This window comes from Dreissena polymorpha, chromosome 15 (assembly GCF_020536995.1).
Source record: "Dreissena polymorpha isolate Duluth1 chromosome 15, UMN_Dpol_1.0, whole genome shotgun sequence".
Classification (NCBI taxonomy): domain Eukaryota; kingdom Metazoa; phylum Mollusca; class Bivalvia; order Myida; family Dreissenidae; genus Dreissena; species Dreissena polymorpha.
The window spans coordinates 62,764,372-62,787,722 of record NC_068369.1 but is presented as its reverse complement, the minus strand read 5'-3'; the positions used below and the strand labels follow the sequence as shown (position 1 = coordinate 62,787,722).

The window sequence follows — 23,351 nt, the reverse complement described above, 5'->3', positions numbered from 1 at the left end:
CATGTTTATTTCAGGGAGTCAGTGAAGCAGGTGGTGTGTTTGATATCAGGTGTGGCAACCATGTATCTGGTCTCTTTGGTACATTAGACAGTCCCTCTCTCCTCTCATGGAAGGGTTTTTGAGCCTGGCCCTGTGAAAACGGGGTTTACATGTGCGTAACGTGTTGTCTCAGATAAGCCTGTGCATTGTGCTAAGGCTAATCAGGGACGAAACTTTTCGCTTTTATTGTATTGTATTTATATTGTATTTATTGTATTCGTTTAAAGGAAGACTCTTTTAGACAAACATCCAGTAAAGGCAGAAAGTGTCATCTCTGATTAGCCTGCGGACTGCACAGGCTAATTTGTTATGACACTTTATGCACATGCATTAAACCCCCATTTCCCATAGCAAAGCTCATATGTATCTACGTCATGCTGTCATCGGGGCCTTGTGACTTCCGTTACATATTCTGTTGTATATAGAACTGATAGATGCATCCGCTGTTAATGATTTTAGGCATTATTGTACATAAGTTATTTGAAATTATTATGTAGAGTAATTTTTTCATTTAAAATGATGATGTCCACATGAAAATCCACATAAGAATTTCCAGGGCCTATGTGTTAAAGACCTTGGCCAAAATAGTACGCAAATATTGCAAATATTCAATGTCTAATGAAAAGACTATGCTTAAAGCTTAGTTACAAATGTTTGACAGAGAAATTTGTTTGATACACTTTATGAAAATGCTACGACAATTTCTAAAATGCTCTTGTTTGGCTGCACCCTATACCTTTAGTGACACTTTCTTTACCTGTAAACAGGCAGGTATACATGTATATAAGTTTTTTAACTATATGAGTTTGCGTTATACGGCTAATGTGAGCGACCAGACGAGAAACAGTGCAATATTAGAAATAATGTATGCTTTAACATTTGAATTTGTGTATGGTTGTTCTGCCCCTGTTAAGTATGGTAACCTGAATGTTCAGAAATATGTTTGAATACAAACTGTGTTTATGTTGTGAATCATATATTTTTGTGATGCAAATATTTCATGTGATGTTGGTTCCGGTGTTTACATGAATCATATATTTTTGTCAAATATATATGTTTGCTCTGAAAATACTGTACATATTTTCATTATTGACGAACCCTTTTTGCACTACTTTTAACACAAATAATTGAAATGTATTATTGTTATTATTATATCATGTTTCTCACTGATTTAAGCTTCAAACAAAGAAATAAAATACTTATTAAATACCCACCAAACTGTGCAATAAAAAGTACAGAACCTTATAGGAGCAGCATTGTAAAAATATAGTTTTCATTTTATTTGCAAACAATGAATCATGCTAGAAATGATATTATTTTTGCATTGTTGTTGTTATGTGTTCAATAAGCCAATGTTTTATCTGTCTGGTGCATGGTTTTGGAACCATGAAGGGAATAAGAAATTGTTGTTTATGGGCAAAAAACAATGATAAATACAGATATTCTTATATATAAAATAAATCCCAAGTTTATCATTTTGTAACATATAGTTTATTATTGTATACCTTCTTAAATCAAATCATTCTTTGAATCCATGTTTTTACTCTAAATTTATATCATTGGAGGTTGTAATACACATTATATAATTGCTTATTGTTTACATTTAAATGCTGAATTTCTCTGTTATTATTTTATATGAAATCCAGGAATGATTGCTAATGGAATGTTTCTTTCCAATTTCAATTTTAAAATGTGCTGCTTTTTGCAAGCCTTTTTATTCATTGATTGTGATATTTGTGATTTTTATTATATTCTGTCTAAGTGTTTATATGCTTTTATGCTCAGGCTGAAAAAATGCATTTAAATGATCTTTGTCTTATTTAGCAAAAACTTAAGGCACACTAGAATAATCATTTCAAAATTGTTCAGAGCAGTTATATTCAAAAGATTTAATCTGCTTGTACTTTGCCAGACAAATACAATTACTGATAAAACTGATGGATAAATTGATGTATTGGTTGCACCAAAACAGTATGAATTAAACCAGCGATATTTTGGTGTTAAGTGTTTTTATGCCATGTGTTTTTATTATCATGTGCACTTTGTTGTTTACTTGACATGTTATATTTTATATTGAGTTAAGTTATTTAGACTTTTGTATATTTTGTAAATTAAAAAAAAATGAAATTTTATCAGGTGCTATTAATAACAAAACAGTTGTACAGTTTATAAAATGTTTATTCGTTTTCTGTTGCATTTATTTTTAGCTCAACTTTTTGAAGAAAATGTGAGCTATTCTACTCAACCCAGAATTGTTTTTCAGGCTAGGTTAAACTCGATGCATAGAAATAATAGTAATTTCAGTATATTCAATGAGGTTCAGTCATTGTTTAATATTTCCAATAATAAGAAAAATGCTCCCCATTAAGTAACTAAAAACATGAATTCTTCTTCTTCCTGTAAAGGTCAGGAGTCTTGATAGACTGTTATTCCTTTACTCTACAAACCATTACACACAACTTGTCAGTAACTAGGGAATACATATACATTGTACATGTAAAACAAGTTGAGCCTGGTGTATTGTAGACAGTTCTTGTTGTTTCTACCAGTGTCTTGTAAACGTATCATCTATTGGTAAGGCAATGTCTACAGGCTGTGTCAAATTTGAGCGTATTAAAATGAATGTTGGCTGATATTAATAGCATAAATTTGTTGACTCTTATATTAAGTTAACAGAAAGTTTTTAATTTCAAACCAAAGTAACTTTCAAAGTGCATTTTTAACTTTTGACATGTACCCGAAAAAATAGTTTTATAAAAAAATGCTTGAGACGATATGAGTGGTTTGTTTTTGCCTTATTTATACTTTACTACATTGAATACAATATATAAAAATGTATCAATAAAAATACTCATGCAGGTCCTCTGTTTATGCAAATTTGTAAAAGTAGTTATAAATTGTTAAGAAAATTTGTTTACCTTTCCATTTAATGTGTGGTGATTGTCCTTACACATTTTCATTGCTATTAACATACTTGTAACACAATGTTGTTGAAATCCATCGATACACGACATAATAAAGTGTTTTTGGTGCGTCACGTTGGGTTCAATATCAAAGAAACAACTAGTACTTGTATGCTTGTCTACCAAAATGTCCACTATAATCTTTTATGGAAAAACAAAGTCTGTTAGATATCACACATATTCTCTGAAAACCATATGCATTTTGCCAAAAGTAATGTGTCTTGATTGTTAGCTATCAAGGTTTGTTACAATTTAGTATTTTGTTAGAACGGATAGTTATGTATGCATTGTTCCTTTTTTTAACACCAAATTACTCATGAACTACCTTATTCTTGTGATTTTGAAATGATACATTTTTAACATTTTGTCAATAATAGCGCTTTGACACATTGGTCAGTGATTTTGTTTCTGTTTGTTTGCAAAATATCAAAATAAAGGTAAGGCATTAAGTTTTAAAATGTGTATTTATTTGTTTACCACAATTTTTTTACATACATTATCAGTAAGAATTATGTAGCACCCTGCAGCAATATTCCATTTCTGGATGACTACAGCACAGAAAAGCCATACTGAAATTATTAAGTTAGTGGCCAATGAACATTGAGCAGAAAACTTTCTGTTTCTAGTTGATGACTTTAATGGACTTTTCTTCACATAAAACAAGTTCAAAAGACAAGCCAATTTCGCTTTCTAGATACGTTTACCACCACAATGTAAGACTGAAATACCTGGCAAACGTTATTCCTTTGAACATTATTTTGAGACCCAATCTAATCGTTGTCTTCTAATGTTTGTGCAAATCATACCCCTGGTGTCAAAACTTGCCATGCCCCAGTGGTCACATTATTTTCATAGACTTGCATAGTAACTATAGACTTGCATAGTAACTATAGACTTACATAGTAACTATAGACTTACATAGTAACTATAGACTTACATAGTAACTATAGACTTACATAGTAACTATAGACTTACATAGTAAATATAGACTTACATAGTAAATAACATACATTTTAACCTTCTTCTCAAGGTGCGGATAAGTTTATAAGACACATAAGGAGAGGACATTCACCATAGCCTCCCCAATTGCAAAATATATAAATCAGACATACACTTTAAAAATGTATTCATGTATTACAGTTAATAGTAAAAAAGCATACTTAATATAAATAACAGAATACAAAGTGAACATGCATGGTATTTTGATATAATTAATTTGGAAACAAAGATTGGGCATTATTTAAAAGAAAGTCGTCCATTTTGGCCTTACAAATGTGTGTGCAAACTAAGAGCAGAACTGGTTTTCAACCAAATTAACAACAAGTCGTACAGTAAAGTCTCCACCATCAAAAATATTCCTACCAAATTTTATATATTAGACAATCACCAGCAACATTTCTCAGAAAGGCAAAACATTATATCCAAATACAATTAATTTACATGTACTAGAGTTATTATTACGATTGTTCTTAGCAACTGGAACATTTAGAAGGAAAACATGTCAATTGAATAGAACTGCATTAAATAGACTGTTTTAACAGTATAGTATTCCTGGCATTAACATATATCCAAGTCATTAAATAAGAATAATGGACAAAAGAGTACAGATGCACTGAACACTATTTTGTGTGGATTTTGTGTGTGATTAATTGCAATTATTTATTTATTTCATAATGATTTGTCTTTAAACCATTTGACTCTGGGTTGCAACAGGTATATTACAGAACATAGCAAATCTTGGTAAAATTGTCAAGTTTCCATAATATTGTGATTTCATTTTACTAATGAATTTCTGATATATAAACTAATGATGCAAATGCAATGACAATAGTTTGAATCAGCTGGGTCTGCAATCCACATCTCCATCTTTGCTGGCTTTCATTTTCTTGAATTCTTCTTGTAAAGCCTTTTCCATATCAAGTATTGGAGGTGGCTTCTTGTACTTAAAAATAAACATACAGCATAAAGCAAGTCATTGGGAACATCCTATGTAATGCATGTGCATTAAGTGTCATCCTAGCACAGACACCAACAATTGCTTAAGTATCAATCTACAACACAACACGCAAATTAGTCAAATTGATATTATTCGCAGAAAACAAATTGTTGATTGATCAGTGCAGATGGATGGACTAGGCAATAACTGTAAAATAACAAAGTTTATGGGTTTTTCTTTTATGCATTGGAATTTACCTCTTTGATATCTATACATCCATTAAGTTTCATGTTGAAATCTTGTATAGTTTCAGATAAAGCCTTGAAAATTTATATCATACAAAAACAACAAAGGGCACAAACTCATATTTAAGAAAGTTTAGGTGTTATGGTTCTTATGCATGACACTTCTCATTGATATCTATACACCAATTAAATGTCATGTTAAAATCTGAAATAGTTTCTGAGATATAGCCCTAAAAGGTTTGTGACAGACAGACATCATACAAAAACAACAAAGGGCAATAACTCTTATTAAAGAAAGTGTAGGTTTATGGTTTTTAAGCATGGTACTTCTCTTCTTTGATATTTACACAACCAGCTTTATCTTGAAATATACCATACTTTTTTAGATATAGCTATGAACAGTTTATGACAGACGGACGTCATAAAAAAAACAGGGTAATAACTCTTATTCTAGAAAGTGTAGGGCTATAGATTTTAGATGGCACTTCTCCCCATTGATATCCACAAACACATGAAGTTTAACTAGGGAAGTGGATAATAATTCTAAATTCATTATAACCAGTAAATTGCTTATAACCACTGGCACAGCAGATGTTTGAATAAAACCATGAAAAAGAAACGTCAGACTATTATTTTTAATTTAGCTCCATCATGCCGAATTAGGTGTCATGCAATATGCAGTTAGCATAGCTACCATCCAGCCTGCACATAATCATTACGATCAGGAACAACCCTGCACAGGCTGGTCTGGAGCTACACATACCCTGTAAAACCTATTTCTTAATCGTACTCACAGAGACTATGAGGGTATTGTTTGCATGTGCCACACTGATAGAGGCCTGCTGCAGGGGTAGATTGCATCTCTCCATGTCAGGGATACGGAACTTCTTGTAGTATCTGTACATGAACGAAAACATATTTGAATGAGATATGGCAGCTCTCGATGGAAGTGATACAGAATGTCTCAACATAACAACCACTTAAAAAAAATTTACGAAAGAATTTAAGTGCAAACACAATTGTCATTTTTCAACAGCACATTTCTAGCATGTGAACATGTATAAGCCTTCCTCTTGGAAAGCTGGGCTTATTTGATAAGCATAGTGTTGTCCCAGATTAGCTTGTGCAGTCTGCACACTTTCGTTTTTATGGAATTTTTAATGGATAGGAAGCTTTTTAGAAAAGAAAATCCAGTCTAGACAGAAAGTATCGTCCCAGATTAGCCTGAAGTGACTGAACAAGCTTATCTCGGACAGCACTTAACACAACACATAAAGGTCAATTTTCCCAAAACAAGGCTTAAAGTATTGTGCAGTATGAAAACTTCACATAAAACATACAAGACTCACTTCTTATTTGAGGTGGTGATGACTATATTGTTCTCTTGATTGCACTGCATTGAGTAGGTTTCCAATGGGTACGGGAGGTTGCGTATCCGCCACTGAAAGGCTGTCGAGGTGTCCTTCCGCACAAATACAGGCTACAAGGAGGTATAAATAGGCAGAGTCTCAATATGAATCAATATACTCTTGTTATCCCGACTCAGAAGCAAAATGAAAATGACTATGCAACAAGCAGTAAACAATGACTATTCAACAAGCAGTAAACAATGACTATGCAACAAGCAGTAAACAATGACTATGCAACAAGCAGTAAACAATGACTATGCAACAAGCAGTAAACAATGACTATGCAACAAGCAGTAAACAATGACTATGCAACAAGCAGTAAACAATGACTATGCAACAAGCAGTAAACAATGACTATGCAACAAGCAGTAAACAATGACTATGCAACAAGCAGTAAACAATGACTATGCAACAAGCAGTAAACCAAAACAGCATATGAGTAACTTCAGGTTGTATGCTGTTTGCTGCTCATCAGTATCTTAGGGTTGGACATGAGTCTTTTTAAAGTTGAATCTATAAAGAAAGGTCTTTAATTCAATTATATTTTATACAGGACTAGAAATGTGTCAAAATGTGTATCCGAGCATTAAATGGTTAAGGTTACAGTGTCTGACATATATATTCTATTAATAAAGGGAAAACAGAGCCTTTTTTCTATAATTGAAAACTTTAAAAATATGATTCATTCTTGGATACAGTAAATATTGCGAAGAATAATGTCAACCTCTGCATTTTGCCTACATGCAGATTTTATTGGAAAATTAAAAGCTTATAAGTATTGATGTGGAATACGTGTTGTAAGTTAGAATCAAATCCCTTAAGTCATTACAGCAGAAACTTGCTGGAAAAAATAGCCTTCTTATATATTGTATATCCTAAAGTCTAAGTCTCAAATGGCCCCTTACTCTCAAACTCCACTTACCAAACTTGGTCTATGCGGCCATTTTAAAATGGGCAATACTTGTTTGAAGTTTAAATCGATTCTCTACAGCCCTTTTTGAGAAAACATGTAACTAAACAAGAGATGTCTTTGTCAGAAACACAATGCCACCTAATGTGCCGCTTTGAAGCCATATCTTTGACCTTGAATGATGACCTTGACCTCCATGAGATTCACATGCATGCCAAATATCAAGTTGCTATATTCAATATTGCAAAAGTTATGGGCAATAAGTTTTTCAGACGGATGCACAGACTGACGGACTGACGACAGTTCAACTGCTATATATGCCACCCTACCGGGGGCATAAAAACTGCAACCTGCCTATAAAGTGAGTATGTAGATGTCTAACATAATATGGCTCCTAATTGTGATAAAATTCAACATAGAGAAACCAAACTTTACCTTTGAAGTTATTTAATTGTGGGAAACACATGATCTAAGTTTAACCCTTTCCCCCATAAAAAGCAAAGTAAAAATTGCTATGTGCAAACAGTATAAAACCAGAACAGCCTGTGAGTAACTTGCAGTCTGTTCAGGTTTTATGCTGTTTGCTTCTCATCAGTATCGTAGGGTTGGAACCTTTAAAACTTGGGTCTAGTAAGAAAGGCCTTTAATTAAATTTAACTTTCTAAGGAACTACAAACACATTAAAAATAAGTATCTAAGTGGTAAAGGGTTAATTAAATGAAATCCATGAAGCCATTCCTGATAAACTAGCTGCCCGAAAAACATAAACCTTGAAGCAGATGCTGACAAATGTACATAGAATAGCTTTCCTTTCCTTTAAAAAGTCAAGCTTAAAGTTAAAGCCTGATTGGGGAATATTATATCGTGACATATTGAAATAAAGCAGGGATGGATATATTGGATTTAAAAATTGGAAACATAAGTGAGGTATAATAAAACTAGAAAAGTGGAAATGCCACATAACCAGGCTTTTGCTTCACTATTTTTCATATTACAGTGACTGTGACCTTTAACTGGCCTATCCCAAATACAATCTCAAATAAGGGCTTTCATGCAAGCTTGCCATATCCAAAGTTTCAGTTCAAACATAAGATCTTGAGCAGAAAACACCAGTTTGACACGATCACCCACCGACAATACACCATTCTTATCACCAGGCTGTTTTTAATAATGATCACTTCAATTCTTCGATGAATACAAAATTTAAAACTGAAATGAGAAGCTGTCATCATAAAGTTTTTTTAATTGCAAGGGTAGGTGGGTAATATTGTTCCAGCAAAAAGCGATAAATAAACCATGGGATAAAAAACATTTGGTGCAAAAGTGAAAATTTTTCACTGAACATTGTTTAAAAAAAATATTACTTTCTTATGAACACCCATGTTTTAAACCTTTCAAGCTCAAAAGCAAAGTGAAAAGGGCTACATGCAGTAACTAGCAGTCTATTCAGGTTTTATGCAGTCTGTAGCTCATCAGTATCTTAGGGTTTGAAATGAAGTCTTACACAATTTTAATCTATCCAGACAATTTTTATATTTTAGTTGATTTTCTTAGGGACTACAAATGGGTCAAAATGCGTAGCTAATTAGTTAAAGGGTTAATAATGTTAAAAGTACAGAGATTGCTCTACATTGCTCATGCTCTCCACAAGTCCCTCTGTGTTGACACTGCGTGGGGCCAGCTGCTCCCCGACCTCAAACTCCCACCTGCCCTGGCCCCCTAGCACAGACGACCTTCGCCATTTACGCACTGAAAACACCCAATATAATTGTAACTTATATAAGCTACTCTCTGGGACAGAAAGCGCTAAATGCATAAAGTGTCGTCAGAGATTACCATGTACTGTCCCCACATGCTAATCAGGAACGACACTTCCCGCCTACACTGGATTTTCACTAAGAAGAGACTTTCAACATAAAATTCATAGGACTGCACAGGCTAATCTGAAATGAAACAGAATGCCATTGACTGTTAAGGTAGGGAGACATTTGATACAAAGCGACATGCCGTCTAATAATTGTTTACATTTTTTTGTAACAAAGTTACATTACAATGTTATTTCAAACTGCATGTTGAATAACAGTTTCAGTATGGACAAGCTGTTATATGGCCAAAGTTTACCCTTCACCTCTTGACCTTGACACTTGAGGAAGGAAAATGGCTTTAACACCCAACATTTTGTCTTCTATAAATGGTTTACATGTGTGCGTATTTATTTTGTGGCAAGGTTATGACCAAGACAAGAGTTTTTCAGATGTTTTTAACCCTTTCCTCCATCAGAAGCAAAGTGAAAATAGCTTTTTCAACCAGCATTAAACCAGAGCAGCCTGCAAGAAACTCGCAGTCTGTTTAGGTTTTATGCTGTTTGCTGCTCATCAGTATCTGAGGGTTGGAAATGAAGCTTTTAAAACTTGAATTTAGTTAGAAAGGTCTTATATTAAATTTACCATTTTATGGGACTACAAATACGTAAAATATGTATCTAAGTGGTAAAGGGTTAAGGCCAATTTTAACCTGTGACCATTAAGTATGACCTTGATTTTTGAGGCAGGGAGATGGTTATTTATAATTACACATAAAATGTTATCTAATGATAGTTCACATCTGTCCGAAGTTATTTTAAAATCCAGCCATATATGGCAAAGTTATGGCTGCAACAGAAATTACAATGGCCTTCTAGACAGACACACAGCCTCATGGATAGTGTGAATACTATATGCCGCATTTATTGTAGAGTAGAATAACAAAATGTTGTAATGTTGTATTTTGTCACAATTCTATTCTTACCGACTAATTCTTGGGTATTTATATCATACTCTTCAGCCAACTCTCTTCCATCTTGCAGAGTGAAATGTAATTTTCTTCTGCCTGGAAAAAGAAACAATACAATGTACAAAATACTGTTTACTACTTGTCTTGAGACAATAAGTCTATGATAGTTATATTCTTTAAGAAAGCTAAATACTGTTGATAAAATAGATCATTATGTCAAAGACACAGATGCACTTACATAAAAATGGTTGCACAGAAATCCACATGTACCAGTAAGGGTTACAAAACTTGGCCTTATGTTTTATACATGCTTAAAGTTTAAAGGAATTTCTCCAAGCAATTCATGATAAACACTTTTTCTAGCTTGCATGCAGATGCATACAATGATGACAGGGCAGGTAGATTAGCTTGACTTTTCTTTTGAAAACTTTAGCTAAAAAAACAACAAATGGCCATTATTTCACAAAATTTACAGCTTCAATTTATTCATTTTCAATCATCTTAAATTTGCAGTTATTCAGCTGTGAATTTTTAAGCAGTTCGTCAACAAGTTAAGGAGAAGTAACTTGAGATTGCCTTTTGTTCATATGTATTCTTTTTAAAAGGAAAATGGACATTGAGTCATATATTTATTATTATCTACATATGAGGTATTTTCTTTAGACGTACAGGTTATGTGTATAGAGCCTCTTACATCATACATGCCAGAAGTCCCGATCTTGGCAGGACAGTCCTGCTTTTTGGGTGTAAGTCCCTGTGTCCCGATGTGACACAATTTGTCCTGACATTCGTAAAAAAGACATACATTCTATAAGTTCACAATAAAAATCGCTATTCAAGCTCCGTCTGGCTTAAATTACCATCGCTAATCACTTTATTGCCCCCTATTTACAAACCATATCTACTAGTTGAGTGATCCAGTTTTGTTTCTGACACCTAATCAGAAATCTACCGGCAAATTAATGTATTTTATCGGGCATTCACAATGGTATTTTAATGATAGGGGTTGCTAATTGCTAGGGATAGATGCATTGCCATGAGTTGAAAGCAGACTGCTCTTGTATTTCATGGTCCAAATCAAGTCTAAAGATACTATTACGCGGTATTCAGTGTATTATACCACCTGAGGGTAAAAAACTGTCAAAACACCAATTTGGTATATCAAACAAATTGAGCGCTGACCGATACACATTTATGTTTCACATATATTAACTTTCATTTTTGACTGATTTTCAGAGAATAATTTGTATATATTGCATCATTCTAAATTTAGAGTTATTGATGATGGGTTGTATAAAAAAATACTCTATGTGCGCACATCTCGTTGAACGAATACACATGCCTCTGTCCCATATGAATGTTAAATACAGGCAAGCCACATTTCATGTTATGGATTAATCCGCATAGTGCACATGTGTGTTTACTTCCGTAAAATGGAGAATGTATGTGTTTATGAAATTCTCAAACACATTAATCGTCAATATTTGCCAGAAATTATGAGGTTATGTAAATAATATACTGACTACAGTAAAGGTGGCATGATTGATTGTTTTATGTGCGCAGCTTTTTTGTTGAATGTCCCAACAGCTTTAATGGGGCAGCACGATTTACCCATATACACCCATATACACTTCCAAATACACCCAAATATGCTCAAAATACCCAAATTCTCATAATTTTGGCATTTAGCGTTAGGGTATTTTGAGCGTAATTGGGGTGTATTTGGGGGTATATTTAGGTGTGTATTTGGGTAAATCCTGCCATCCCTTTTAATGGAATGTCCTGATTTGGGCCTGAAAATTTCTGGCATGTATGTCCTACATATTCAAGTGAAGCTAGTAAATAAAATAAAGGGGTATATATATTATTCAGTGATTTTTTTTCAAAAAAAGTGGCTGCCAAATTTATTAATAGACTTTCACCATGCATTGTGATAATTCAAGTGAGAAAATTTAAGCAATATCCAAGCATTAGTTAAGGAGGAGATGGGCACACTCAATTTCAGAACGTAATTATTACTTACATATGTTACAAAGATAAATAGACCAACTTAATAGTTACAGACACATGGACACAAATAGTGAAAGGCTTTAAACGCCTTCCACTTTCTCAGTCGTACAGTGATCAAATCGGATTGAAGGTAAAGTTTGCATTAGCACTCTGTCAATGCCTTCATTATCTTCCAACTTTCTTATAAGTTATAGTTTCTAGATTCTTCCATGGTTATTATGTTTTGTTGTTTAGTTGCAAATTAAAATGCCCGGATATATTACCATCCTGAATCAAGCATGTTTTTTGTGAATTCTTCAAAATATCAATCCAAGCCATGGGCGCAGCCATGTTGTTTATTAGATACAGGTTACACTCAAGTATTTTGTACTCGATAAGTTAAGTTTTAACAATGACAAATGTATTCATGTGATTTTATCCATAACTGATAGTGGTTTATACAATATATAGGGAAAATCAACAATAATTAAAAAAAAAGGTTACATATACATAGAATCTGTATTATTTTAAAAATTATCACATATCTATACACTCTATAACTTCCTAATCTAGTGTAATCTATTGTAATCTATTGACTTATTGTACGTGTTGTGACAAGCAAAACGACCATTTATTCTCATGGCATGCTACTATATTTCCTGAATTAATGTGAGATACATATCATGGCACCGACGTTTGCTACGTTTATGAACGTTTTAACAGTCATGGTATCGAAAACTGTTATTTTTAATGGTTGTTAAAACAGACACAAGCCGAATTTATTGTGCAATCTGTTTTCGCGACACTGTCAAAATAATCAAAACATAAAACTAAAAGAAAAGAGCTTGTATAGGACATATAAGGTATGTTTTCATCGCAATATTATGTGAAAGTTTATACGATTACCGCTTTTTATTGGATAGCTTAACCAGTATCAATCATCATATTCTTGTCTTGCTATTTGCTGACAACAGATTTGTGCAATTTTAGTTCTAGCTACCATAACTTTAAATGTTGCTTTTTATGATTTTTGACTGGCGCGACTTTATGTCAATACTATATAAACTGTACGCTGAAGTTTCTTTAGCTAGTGCATTTATTGTCTAGTTACTGTCTTTTGTTATCACCTTTTGTCTGTCGTCAACATCATCATTTTCCTTGTTAACTCTCTAGAGGCCACAAATATTGTCCGATCTTCATGAAATTTGGTGAAAAGATTTGTGCCAATGAAATCTTAGACGTGTTCAAAAATGGTTCTGGTTGGTTGAACAACATGGCCACAAGGGGGCGGGGCATTTTTCCTTATATGGCTATATTAAACCTTGTTAACACTCTAGTCCACATTTATAAGGGCTGTCACTATACGCCGTGAGCGTACCGCGGTATATCGTGGTACGGCAACACTGTATCGCGGTACGTACCGATATTTTACAGAATATGTATCGGTGAAGAAAACAGCAGAATAACAAGTTTTACAAACTTTATTAAACTCAATAATCAAAAAACACTGGTATCATAGTATGACTAGAAACTGTAAAAGAAACTGTAATAAACTTGATAGAAGTAGTCATTGTTATTGTTCGCGTCTTTTTCTAAAATGTCCGCCATGTTGTTTACAATAGCTGTGACTACGATCTGTGTAAATCGAACGCTTCAAGGGCATGTTCAAAATGCAGAGTCAGCGGGCCCAGTATTGAAAATCCGTAGCATTCTGACTCTTCCTCGACTTATTCAGAATCTTAAGATAATATGATTCCGAAGTGCCATGCTTTGAACGATCGATATACTAAAGAAAGAAAATAAGAAATAGATTAAACATCTTTTGGTTAATTATGAACTTATTTGCAAAGGAAATCTGTCCCTAATTCCAAAAAAGGTACGGACCCATACATCGCCGTATTTTAAACGTGAAAGTTAAACATCTACAAGTGGAAGCGCTTGCTTTACCTGGATATTAACGGATTATTTATTTAGCCCTTTTGAATCGCTTCTACATTTTTCAAAACGATATCTATATCAAAATAATTATGTAATGTATTTATATCTGTGCTAATATAATAATATTCAAAAAACTGGTGCGGCAACGCCGTACCGCGGTGCGATTTTTTTCACGACATGCACCGCGATATACCGATATACCGGTGAATCGTGACAGCCCTAACATTTATTGTCCAATCTTCATGAAACTTGGTCAGAAGTTTGTACAAATGTCCGATGATATGTTAGACGTGTTCGAAAATGGTTCTGGATGGTTGAAAAACATGGTCGCCAGGGGGGAGGCATTTTTCCTGATATGTAGCAACCCCTGCTTATCGCAGATAATCCATCTGAAAATCAGGGAAATATAAATACCAGTGTGACTTTTTTCTTCATAAAAGTCTTATTTTCTTTGCAACAACAACTAAATATACATGTATTTAAAGCTGACAAAATTCTCTTTTGAATGCACTAAAATTTGTTTAGTTTGTCTTTTAATCTGCGTTTATTTTCCATTCACAACAACAATGAAAACCAACACTATGCTCCTCCCACTGATAGTTCAATTTCATGACTGACGCGCGTGACCATGGTTCTCTGTTTTCATTTGCGGGCATTTTAACCCTTATGAATATTAATGAGCGTGGGTTGGATCGCTTAGGCGAAGTAAAAATTTTATAATGGTGTACGCCGCATTTTTCTCAGACTTTCCTATGCAGAGAAATAGTCCTAAAACTTTGATGTAAACATTTCTGAAAGTTAAGAAAAATTGCACAATGCTGCATATATTATTTAAAGTAAAAAATGGTTTATATTTTTTAATGTAAAAACACTTTTAACAGACGTCATTCAAATATATGATACTATACCAGTACCGAAGTGACAAACTGTGAATGCCAAACTGCTGAAACCTGAGTGTCAAAGTGGCACTTTTTTAGGATGCTGAAGTAACTAGGTGCCAAAGTGACTAGATAATCTATTTTTGATCTGCCACCATGTCCTTTCCGAAGTAAATTTTAGCTGTTTGATAATTTTTTTCCCTAACAGGGGCCTTTTAAATAGCATTTAAGAACTAAGACATGAAATGAATCGGCCTGTATAACAACATGAACTACAATAATTACTGTAAACACCAAGGTCATTTCATGAAATACTTGGCCGACATTCTGTCTGCAAGAACTGTAGAGCTTTTATTGTTTGTATCAGCAAATAGCTGCTAGCAGACTTTTGTAGACTGTGTAGTGCAGCAACAAAATCAAAATTAATGCATAGTAGTTCTGCCATTTTTAATCCCAATAAGACAAATACCATAGCAAAATTTATCGTCCAATGGTGTTTTTTAATTTATATCCTTGTGCTCTTGCAATACGTGTTTGGTGCAGATTGATATGGTACCGTGTGGTTGTTTGAAACTACAAAACTTTATTGTTACTTTAATTTGTTTGTTTGGAAGTTCAGAGTCCTAGAAATTAAAATAAAATTTATGACATCATTTCTGTTCTAATATATGGTGTATACAAGACTTTGGCCTGCCTCATGTCTATATTTGTTTTTCAGATGGGAAGTCTCTCATACTATCACATTTTGCTACATGTGACGCAGATCCAAGAAGATGCTATCAAGAAATTGTTCAATGAAAATAAATGGGACTACCTGTGCCAAGGTAATTTAAAGAAAACAATCGTTTTTTACTATTTTATCAGAAATTTATGTAAATTATTCCTTTGAAAGCTCAACCCTGATTCACATAAATACATAATTAATTACCATAATGTGATTAAATAAAAGTGAAAAAGGCTTTTTTTTGGAGGAATCTGATTTATGAAATTTACTATTTCTATGACAATGATTGTCTTGACAAGCCAATTTAAATATACAGGAAATACGCCCCCCATTTACAAAGCTACAAAATACTAGTTGTTAGCTTAATTTTTCAAGGAAAATCTTGCCTTAACCCTTTCCCACTTAGAAGCGAGGTGAAAATGGCTTTTGCAACAAGCATAAAACCAGAACAGCCTGTGAGTAACTGGTAGTCTGTTCAGGTTTTATGCTGTTTGCTGCTCATTAGTTTCTAAGGGTTGGAAATGAAGCCTTTAATGGGGCTGAAATTATAATACCAAATCTTATTAAATTTATGTTCGACTTTTTGTCTTTATATTTTAATATCCTAAAACACAGTTTTCTGCTATACTGATTATAAGTTAAAAAACTTAAATGAATATATTTGGTTTAAAATTAATATAAATTGTTCCATTTATTAATTTTTAGCTCACCTGATTGCTCAGGTGAGCTTTTGTGACCGGTCTTTGTCCGTCTTCCTTCCGTCCGTCCATCCGTCGTCCACATTTGGTTTGTAAACACTCTTGAGGCCAAACTTGGTCAGAAGATTTGTCCCTATGATGTCTCGATCAAGTTCGAAACTGGGTTATGCTGGGTCAAAAACTAGGTCACTAGGTCAAAAAAAAGAAAAACCTTGTAAACACTGTAGAAGTCACATTTCATGCCCAATCTTCATGTAACTTTGTCAAAATGTTTGCCTTAATGATATGTTGGTCGAGTTAAAAAGTGGTTCCGGTCCGTTGAAAAACATGGCCGCCAGTGGGCGGGGCAGTTTTCCTTATTTGGCTCTAGAGAAACCTTGCAAACACTCTAGAAGTCACAATTTTTGCCCAATCATCATGAAAGTTGGTCAAAACATTGGTTTTATTGATCTCGGACGAGTTCGAAAATGGTCCAGATCAGTGAAAAAACATGGCTGGCAGTGGACAGGGCATTTTTCTTTATATGTATATAGTGAAAACATGTGAACACTCTAGAAGTCACATTTTTGGCCCAATGTTCATGAAATTTGGTCAGAACATTTGTTTCCTTGATATGAGAGTTGCATAACATGGCTGCCGGGGGGGGGGCAGTTTTGTTATATTTATAGAGTGAAAAAAGCTTGTGAACACTCTAGAAATCACATTTTTTGCCCAATCACAGGCTTTTTCCGCTCCATTTTGGGAAAACGCCGCAATGGAATTTTGGGAATTTCGCGTCGTGAAAACCCCCATTTTGGGAAAAAAATTAATCGCAAAATTGGCACAATTGGGAAAAATTATCGCATGTAAAAAGTGTTTCTTATATTTCAAAGAAGCCGTTAACTGGTTAATAACGACTATTTTGATAACTTATAATTAAAATTTTACAAAATATTATGAACATGTGTGATAAGTGCAGGTTTTTTAATCTGAATTTGGTGAAAAGGCCTGACCTTTTTTGAGGTGAAAAACATGGCGCGAAGCGCCGGATTTTGAGGAAAATAAGGAAAGTCTTATATAATCATTAACATGTTTTACAGTTTTTAAAACAAATTTAAGGCAACAAATAATTGAATTATGCAATACTTTCTATTTTCTACACTGGATGAGGTTAACTCATATATTTTAAGGTTAAAAAAAAAAAAAAAATTTTTTTTTTTTTTGGAATTGGGAATTTTTTTTCAATTGGGACAAAAACAACCAGATTTGCATTGGGAATGGGGCCGAATATTTCGGACCCGTGGCATAGGGCGGAAAAAGCCTGAAGCATCATGAAACTTGGTACATAGATTGGTTTTATATATATCACATAATTAATGCCATAATTATTGCCCTTAGATTGTCCAAATTTTCATTATATTATACAAAATCCTTATAAACACTCTAGAGGTCACAATTTTGTTTCAGATTTTATGAATCTTGATCATAATATTTATTTTTGTAAGCAAAGTTTGATGTTTGGTAAGGGGGGGGGGTGAACTCAAAATATAGGTCACCAGGTCAAATCATACAAAAACAAAAACACTCCATATGCCAGAGTTTTGGTTCAATAATGATGAAACTTGACCAGGATGTTTGTCTGGACAATATCTAGGTCAAGTTTGACGTTTGGTAAAGATTGAATGAACCGACTCCTCTCAGGTGAGCGAACTAGGGCCATCTTGGCCCTCTTGTTGAATAAGTTAGTTTATGCATGATAATTTCAAATGTGATTTTCTGAAAATGCATTTATTTTTAAGGTTAAAAATCTATGGCTCTATTACGGTAACTAAGGACTTAACAGCAACATTGGATGAATTAAAATAATGTTATTGTTGTATGTGTACAGTTTGTATAATTTCAGGAGTCAATGACACCATCCTGACAGCCATCAAGGAAACTGCAATAAAAGAACCAAACAGCAGGCCAACTTTAAGTGAGAGCAAAAAAGTTCTTCCATTCAGAAAATCTACTAGGGCAATAAAACCCAGAATATGTGATGACTTTATAACTGAAGAAGTGTTAGAACATGGTTACACAAAACCTAAGAAGAAAGACAACGATAATTATATTGAGCACGAAAATGGTTTCAAGTACAAATATGAAACTAGCGTCAAAGTTGGTGAAAGTGATTTGAATGTTTTACAAGTTGATATGAGTGAGTCTGTATCTGTTGGAGAGACACTTAATGACAGTTGTGTTGATTTGTGTACAACTGCGGAAAGAAGTGGGGCAGAGATAAGTGATGGGCAGATTTTCCAACGTGTAGATGATGAGAAAAACGTCTTAGCTACGCCATTTCCCGGTAAGACTCTCTGCTTAACATTTCTGGGAAATGAAACGTTATATTGGATTTACAGTGTACTCATGAACAAAAAATAAAATCAAAGCCCATTTAAAATAGAATCAAAGCCCATTTGGTACTTCACTTAAGATAACAGATTTTTACATCATTATATGTTCCAGAAGCCAACCATATGATGTTAGATGAAAACGAAGAAACAGTTGATACAGCAATTGTAGGAAAGGTTTGGACATTTTAATGTGTAATTTTTAGCTCTGCTGTTTTCGGAGAAAACCCGAGGTATTGTCATAGCCAGCTCTTCATGTCCGTCATCGTGTCCGCCGTCCACGTCGTGCTAAAACCTTAACATTTTGTCAAGGTTTTGAACATTGGCTCTAAAATCAAAGTGCTTCAACCTACAACTTTGAAACTTCATATGTAGCTGCACCTTGATGAGTTATACATGCCACACCCATTTTTGGGTCACTAGGTCAAAGGTCAAGGTCACTGTGACCTTTTAAAAAAAAAATAATTGACAAGCTTTCATCTGTTCAAAACTGCACCCGCAGCGAAGCGTGGCACCCTGTATGCGGTGCTCTTGTTATATGTAGTTTGTGAATGTAAAATATAATGACTGGGGTCTTGAAATTTATTAAATGTTTGATTATTCAACATTCTGTGAACATAACAATGAAGATTTTTCTAGAGTCTTTTATCTTACGCTTCTATCGTTCAAGCCTTAAATAATGAATGACTGCATACATTTACATCTCATATGTCCATATTGATTAATTTTTAAATGAAAATATCTGTGATGTTGTAGCAGCTGAATCTTTTAATATCAAAAGTATTCTTGGAATGACTCTAATATAAATCTGTTCAGGTCGCCAAGAGTGAAGGTGTATTGCCCGAAGTGAGCAACAAAACCAGGTCTAAACATTCAAAGCCCAGGCTGGAGAATACAGCATACACATCCTCAGCAAAGACAAGCAGACGTGAGTACGGGAAAGTGGCAGAGGAGAATCTACCGTGCAAGTGCTTCTACTGTGAGCGCCGCTTTGCCTTCGAGAAGTACCTCAAGAAGCATGTGAAGAGGGTCCATCCAAAAATGTCTCAGGGAATGTTCTGTGAATACTGTTCTGCAAACTTTAAACACCGTAAGTGTAACTGTGATTTTGTTTCTTATCTTTAGAAATCATCAAAAAATAATCCTTCGGTTGGTAGACTCACTTGGTTAAGGGCATTAAACATGAAAAATTTCAATTTTTGTTTTTGTACTATTATTATATCCTGATGCCCTTATTTGTGGTATGGACATTTTGTTGCCATACACCTTCTGAATTATTGTTCAACTCTCTGTGTGGACAGAAATTTACATGCAATAAAAAAAAACTACACAAATGCAGACCTATTATAGGTTATGCACGATCCATTTTAAACCTTTAAACATTTAATTGGAATTTACAATGGTTGAAACAAGACTTTCTTGTTTTCAAAAATATTTTGAAACCAGATACTTTGCAATTTGCAGTCTATACAGTAATATATTGAAATCACTGGCCTAATAAATGCTTCCATAAAAACAGATTAAAAAATCGGAAATTGCAAGTATATACCTTTTTTCTAGTTGTCCAAACAACATTGCACCAGCCTTTGGCAGTTTTGCTAATAGTAAATGTTATGACTGCAATTTACTTGCATTAATACTTTGCCACTTAGATATGCAACCAGCATAAAACCAGAACAGCCTGCTGGTAACTCCCAAGCTGTTCAGGTGTTTTGCCTTTAAAACTTAATTTGAATCTTTTAAGAAAGGTCTTAAATTTACTTTGATTTACTTCGAGACTGAAAACTCATTAAAGTACGTATCTGAGTGTTTAAGTATTAACGGTTAGTCTACCATTGACTTGCCTTTGACCCTTTCCCACTCAAATGCAAAGCTAAAATGGCTATGTGCAAACAGCATAAAACCAGAACAGCCTGCGAGTAACACGCAGTCTGTTCTGGTTTTATGCTGTTTGCTGCTCATCAGTATCTTAGAGTTAGAAATGAAGCCTTTAAAACCTGAATTGAGTAAAAAGGGTATATAATTAATTATAACTTTCAAAGGGACTACAAGTCCGTGCAAATACGTATCTAAGTGGTAAAGGTTTAAATACGTATCTAAATGGTAAAGGGTTAAATATGTATCTAAGTGATAAAGGGTTAAATAGGTATCTAAGTGGTAAAGAGTTAAATAGGTATCTAAGTGGTAAAGGGTTAAATACGTATCTAAGTGGTAAATGGTTAAATACGTATCTTAAGTGGTAAATGGTTAAATACGTATCTAAGTGGTAAAGGGTTAAATACGTATCTAAGTGGTAAAGGGTTAAATGCATATCTAAGTGGTAAAGGGTTAAATACGTATCCAAGTGGTAAAGGGTTAAATACGTATCTAAGTGGTAAATGGTTAAATACGTATCTTAAGTGGTAAAGGGTTAAATAGGTATCTAAGTGGTAAAGGGTTAAATAGGTATCTAAGTTGTTAAGGGTTAAATGCATATCTAAGTGGTAAAGGGTTAAAAACGTATCTAAGTGGTAAAGGTTTAAATACGTATCTAAGTGGTAAAGGGTTAAATGCATATCTAAGTGGTAAAGGGTTAAATACGTATCTAAGTGGTAAAGGGTTAAAAACGTATCTAAGTGGTAAAGGGTTAAATACGTATCTAAGTGGTAAAGGGTTAAATACGTATCTAAGTGGTAAAGGGTTAAATACGTATCTAAGTGGTAAAGGGTTAAATATGTATATAAGTGGTAAAGGGTTAAATACGTATCTAAGTGGTAAAAGGTTAAATACATATCTAAGTGGTAAAGGGTTAAATACGTATCTAGGTGGTAAAGGGTTAAGGTATGCCTCTGTTACAGGCCAGGACCTGTATGCTCACATCAAAGAGGCTCATCCTGACCGGAGGAACAAGAAGCTGCAGTGTGACCTGTGTGGAAACGTGTTCCGCTCCAAGGGCTCATACGACGAGCATCGCAAGGCCGTACATACGGACGAACGAGCGTTCTCGTGTGACATTTGTAACAAATCGTACAAGTCTGAGAGGGTGTTGAAAATACATCGATTACGACACGCTCCAGCCCAAGAGATGTGCGTGATTTGTGGCAAACGTTTTCGGCTCCGTGCCGAGGTTAAGCATCACATGCGCCGCCATAACAACGATAGACGCATCCAGTGCGACTCGTGCGATAAAGTGTTTTATAGAAACAGTGAACTAAAAAATCATCAGCGCATACATACTGGCGAAAAGCCGTTTAAATGTCCTTATTGCTCCTACGCATGCACAATCAAGGGAAACCTCGATAAACACATGAAAGTGCATTTAAATGGAAAAGTGAACGGTCAAGTTCGAAAAGAAAAATTGTTGCATTTAAATTCTCATTTACATGTAGATGACAACTTTGAGCGTCAAGACTCTTCCCATATTCCTGCTGAATTTCATAATTTACCTCAGACCATAGAACTTAAGTGGACTAACAAGGAGGATAGTGACTCTGGTATGAAGGTTGGCAACGAGTGGTCAGTGTCCGTTCTCAACCAACAGGAGCGTGATGCAGTTGAGACTATGCAGCAGTGGCAGGGGGTTAATGTGATTGCCCGCATGTCTCAATACCAGGTCCCTAGCACCGTGCTGTTCACAGACGAGACCCCTGAACAGCACCAGTCTGGTACCCTGGACCATGCACAGGTGCACTGTATCAGTGGCATGCAGCCAAAATTAGTGACTGTTAACCCTGCCGACCTGATGCCTGCTGTATCGGCAGCCAGTGCCAGTGTGATACCTGCTGTGGTATTTTCTAATGAAGATGGAGATGATGGTGATGGCAATAATGGAAGTGACGGGAATTCTGAGAAACAGAAACCTGGGTGTGTGCAAACGTTCTACAGCCTGAAGAGCAATCAGATGCCTGTCCTGACTCAGATAATCTCCCATGGTAATGAGGTCACTGTAGTACCTTGGTCCCAGGAATGTGGGCTGCAGAAAGTTGTGGGCGATGTAAACACGACGTTGCTACCCACGGTGGTACAGCCCTTGTACGTGGAAGGCAAGTTCAAGGATGAGCAAGTGGTTGTGGTCGCCTCAAGCAGTATGGAGACTCTGAACTCCAGTCCCAACACTTTACCTCAGTCCAGTTCTGCCGTAATCATACAAAGTTACCCGGAAGGATTTGTTGAGTCTGGATGGGAATGACTTACATGTGTGTTACCGGGTAATGGGTCTTATTCGGTATGGCAAGCATGGCTCCAGACCAGCCTGCACATTTGTGCATTCTAATCAGGAGATACCCTCTCCTCTACTGAGCCAAGAAAGTTTACGTTACTCTGTCGCATACAGCGTAGCTCCTGATAAGAATGCGCAGGCTGGCCTGAAGCCACACTGGCGGCATATGGCATAAGTAGCATTTTCTCATGGCGCAACACACATAATATCACAATACTCACTGATTTTTTTTTATTCTAGCATAACATAATTAAACCAGTAGGGATTAGATAGGGTTTGACCT

At 34.8% G+C, this 23,351-nt stretch overlaps 3 protein-coding genes across 3 annotated transcripts in view; 2 read left to right on the top strand and 1 right to left on the bottom strand.

Moving 5' to 3' along the window:
* The window catches only part of LOC127860435 (zinc transporter ZIP13-like), a 49,381-nt gene extending 45,930 nt beyond the window's left edge, over nucleotides 1–3,451 (top strand). Inside the window, exon 9 of the mRNA XM_052398516.1 lies at nucleotides 15–3,451. Coding sequence (XP_052254476.1) covers nucleotides 15–87 — 73 coding nt within the window. The 3' untranslated portion in view covers nucleotides 88–3,451. The remainder of the gene's footprint in view (nucleotides 1–14) is intronic.
* LOC127860439 (protein DPCD-like) lies at nucleotides 3,448–12,690 on the bottom strand. Its single transcript, XM_052398520.1, has 6 exons — nucleotides 12,548–12,690; nucleotides 10,290–10,370; nucleotides 9,133–9,251; nucleotides 6,533–6,663; nucleotides 5,978–6,080; nucleotides 3,448–4,944 (listed from the first exon to the last, which is right to left on the bottom strand). Exons 1-6 carry the CDS (start codon nucleotides 12,612–12,614, stop codon nucleotides 4,840–4,842), a joined length of 606 nt encoding a protein of 201 aa, XP_052254480.1. The 5' UTR covers nucleotides 12,615–12,690; the 3' UTR covers nucleotides 3,448–4,839.
* LOC127860433 (zinc finger protein 236-like) lies at nucleotides 12,683–23,080 on the top strand. The gene is made up of 6 exons (XM_052398512.1): nucleotides 12,683–13,126; nucleotides 15,798–15,903; nucleotides 18,384–18,824; nucleotides 18,986–19,047; nucleotides 19,687–19,960; nucleotides 21,708–23,080. Exons 2-6 carry the CDS (start codon nucleotides 15,798–15,800, stop codon nucleotides 23,036–23,038), a joined length of 2,214 nt encoding a protein of 737 aa, XP_052254472.1. The 5' UTR covers nucleotides 12,683–13,126; the 3' UTR covers nucleotides 23,039–23,080.
* The last annotated feature ends 271 nt before the right edge of the window (nucleotides 23,081–23,351 follow it).

What these genes read in the sequence shown, in the direction of transcription:
- LOC127860439 (XM_052398520.1), bottom strand. Translation starts at nt 12,614, where the DNA reads ATGGCTGCGCCCATGGCTTGGATTGATATTTTGAAGAATTCACAAAAA. An exon ending in ATCACCACCTCAAATAAGAA is followed by an intron (nt 6,081 to 6,532) that starts GTGAGTCTTGTA and finishes GTTCATGTACAG; the next exon opens with ATACTACAAGAAGTTCCGTA. An exon ending in ACAATACCCTCATAGTCTCT is followed by an intron (nt 4,945 to 5,977) that starts GTGAGTACGATT and finishes TTTATTTTTAAG; the next exon opens with TACAAGAAGCCACCTCCAAT.
- LOC127860433 (XM_052398512.1), top strand. Translation starts at nt 15,798, where the DNA reads ATGGGAAGTCTCTCATACTATCACATTTTGCTACATGTGACGCAGATC. An exon ending in ATGGGACTACCTGTGCCAAG is followed by an intron (nt 15,904 to 18,383) that starts GTAATTTAAAGA and finishes GTATAATTTCAG; the next exon opens with GAGTCAATGACACCATCCTG. An exon ending in ATACAGCAATTGTAGGAAAG is followed by an intron (nt 19,048 to 19,686) that starts GTTTGGACATTT and finishes AAATCTGTTCAG; the next exon opens with GTCGCCAAGAGTGAAGGTGT.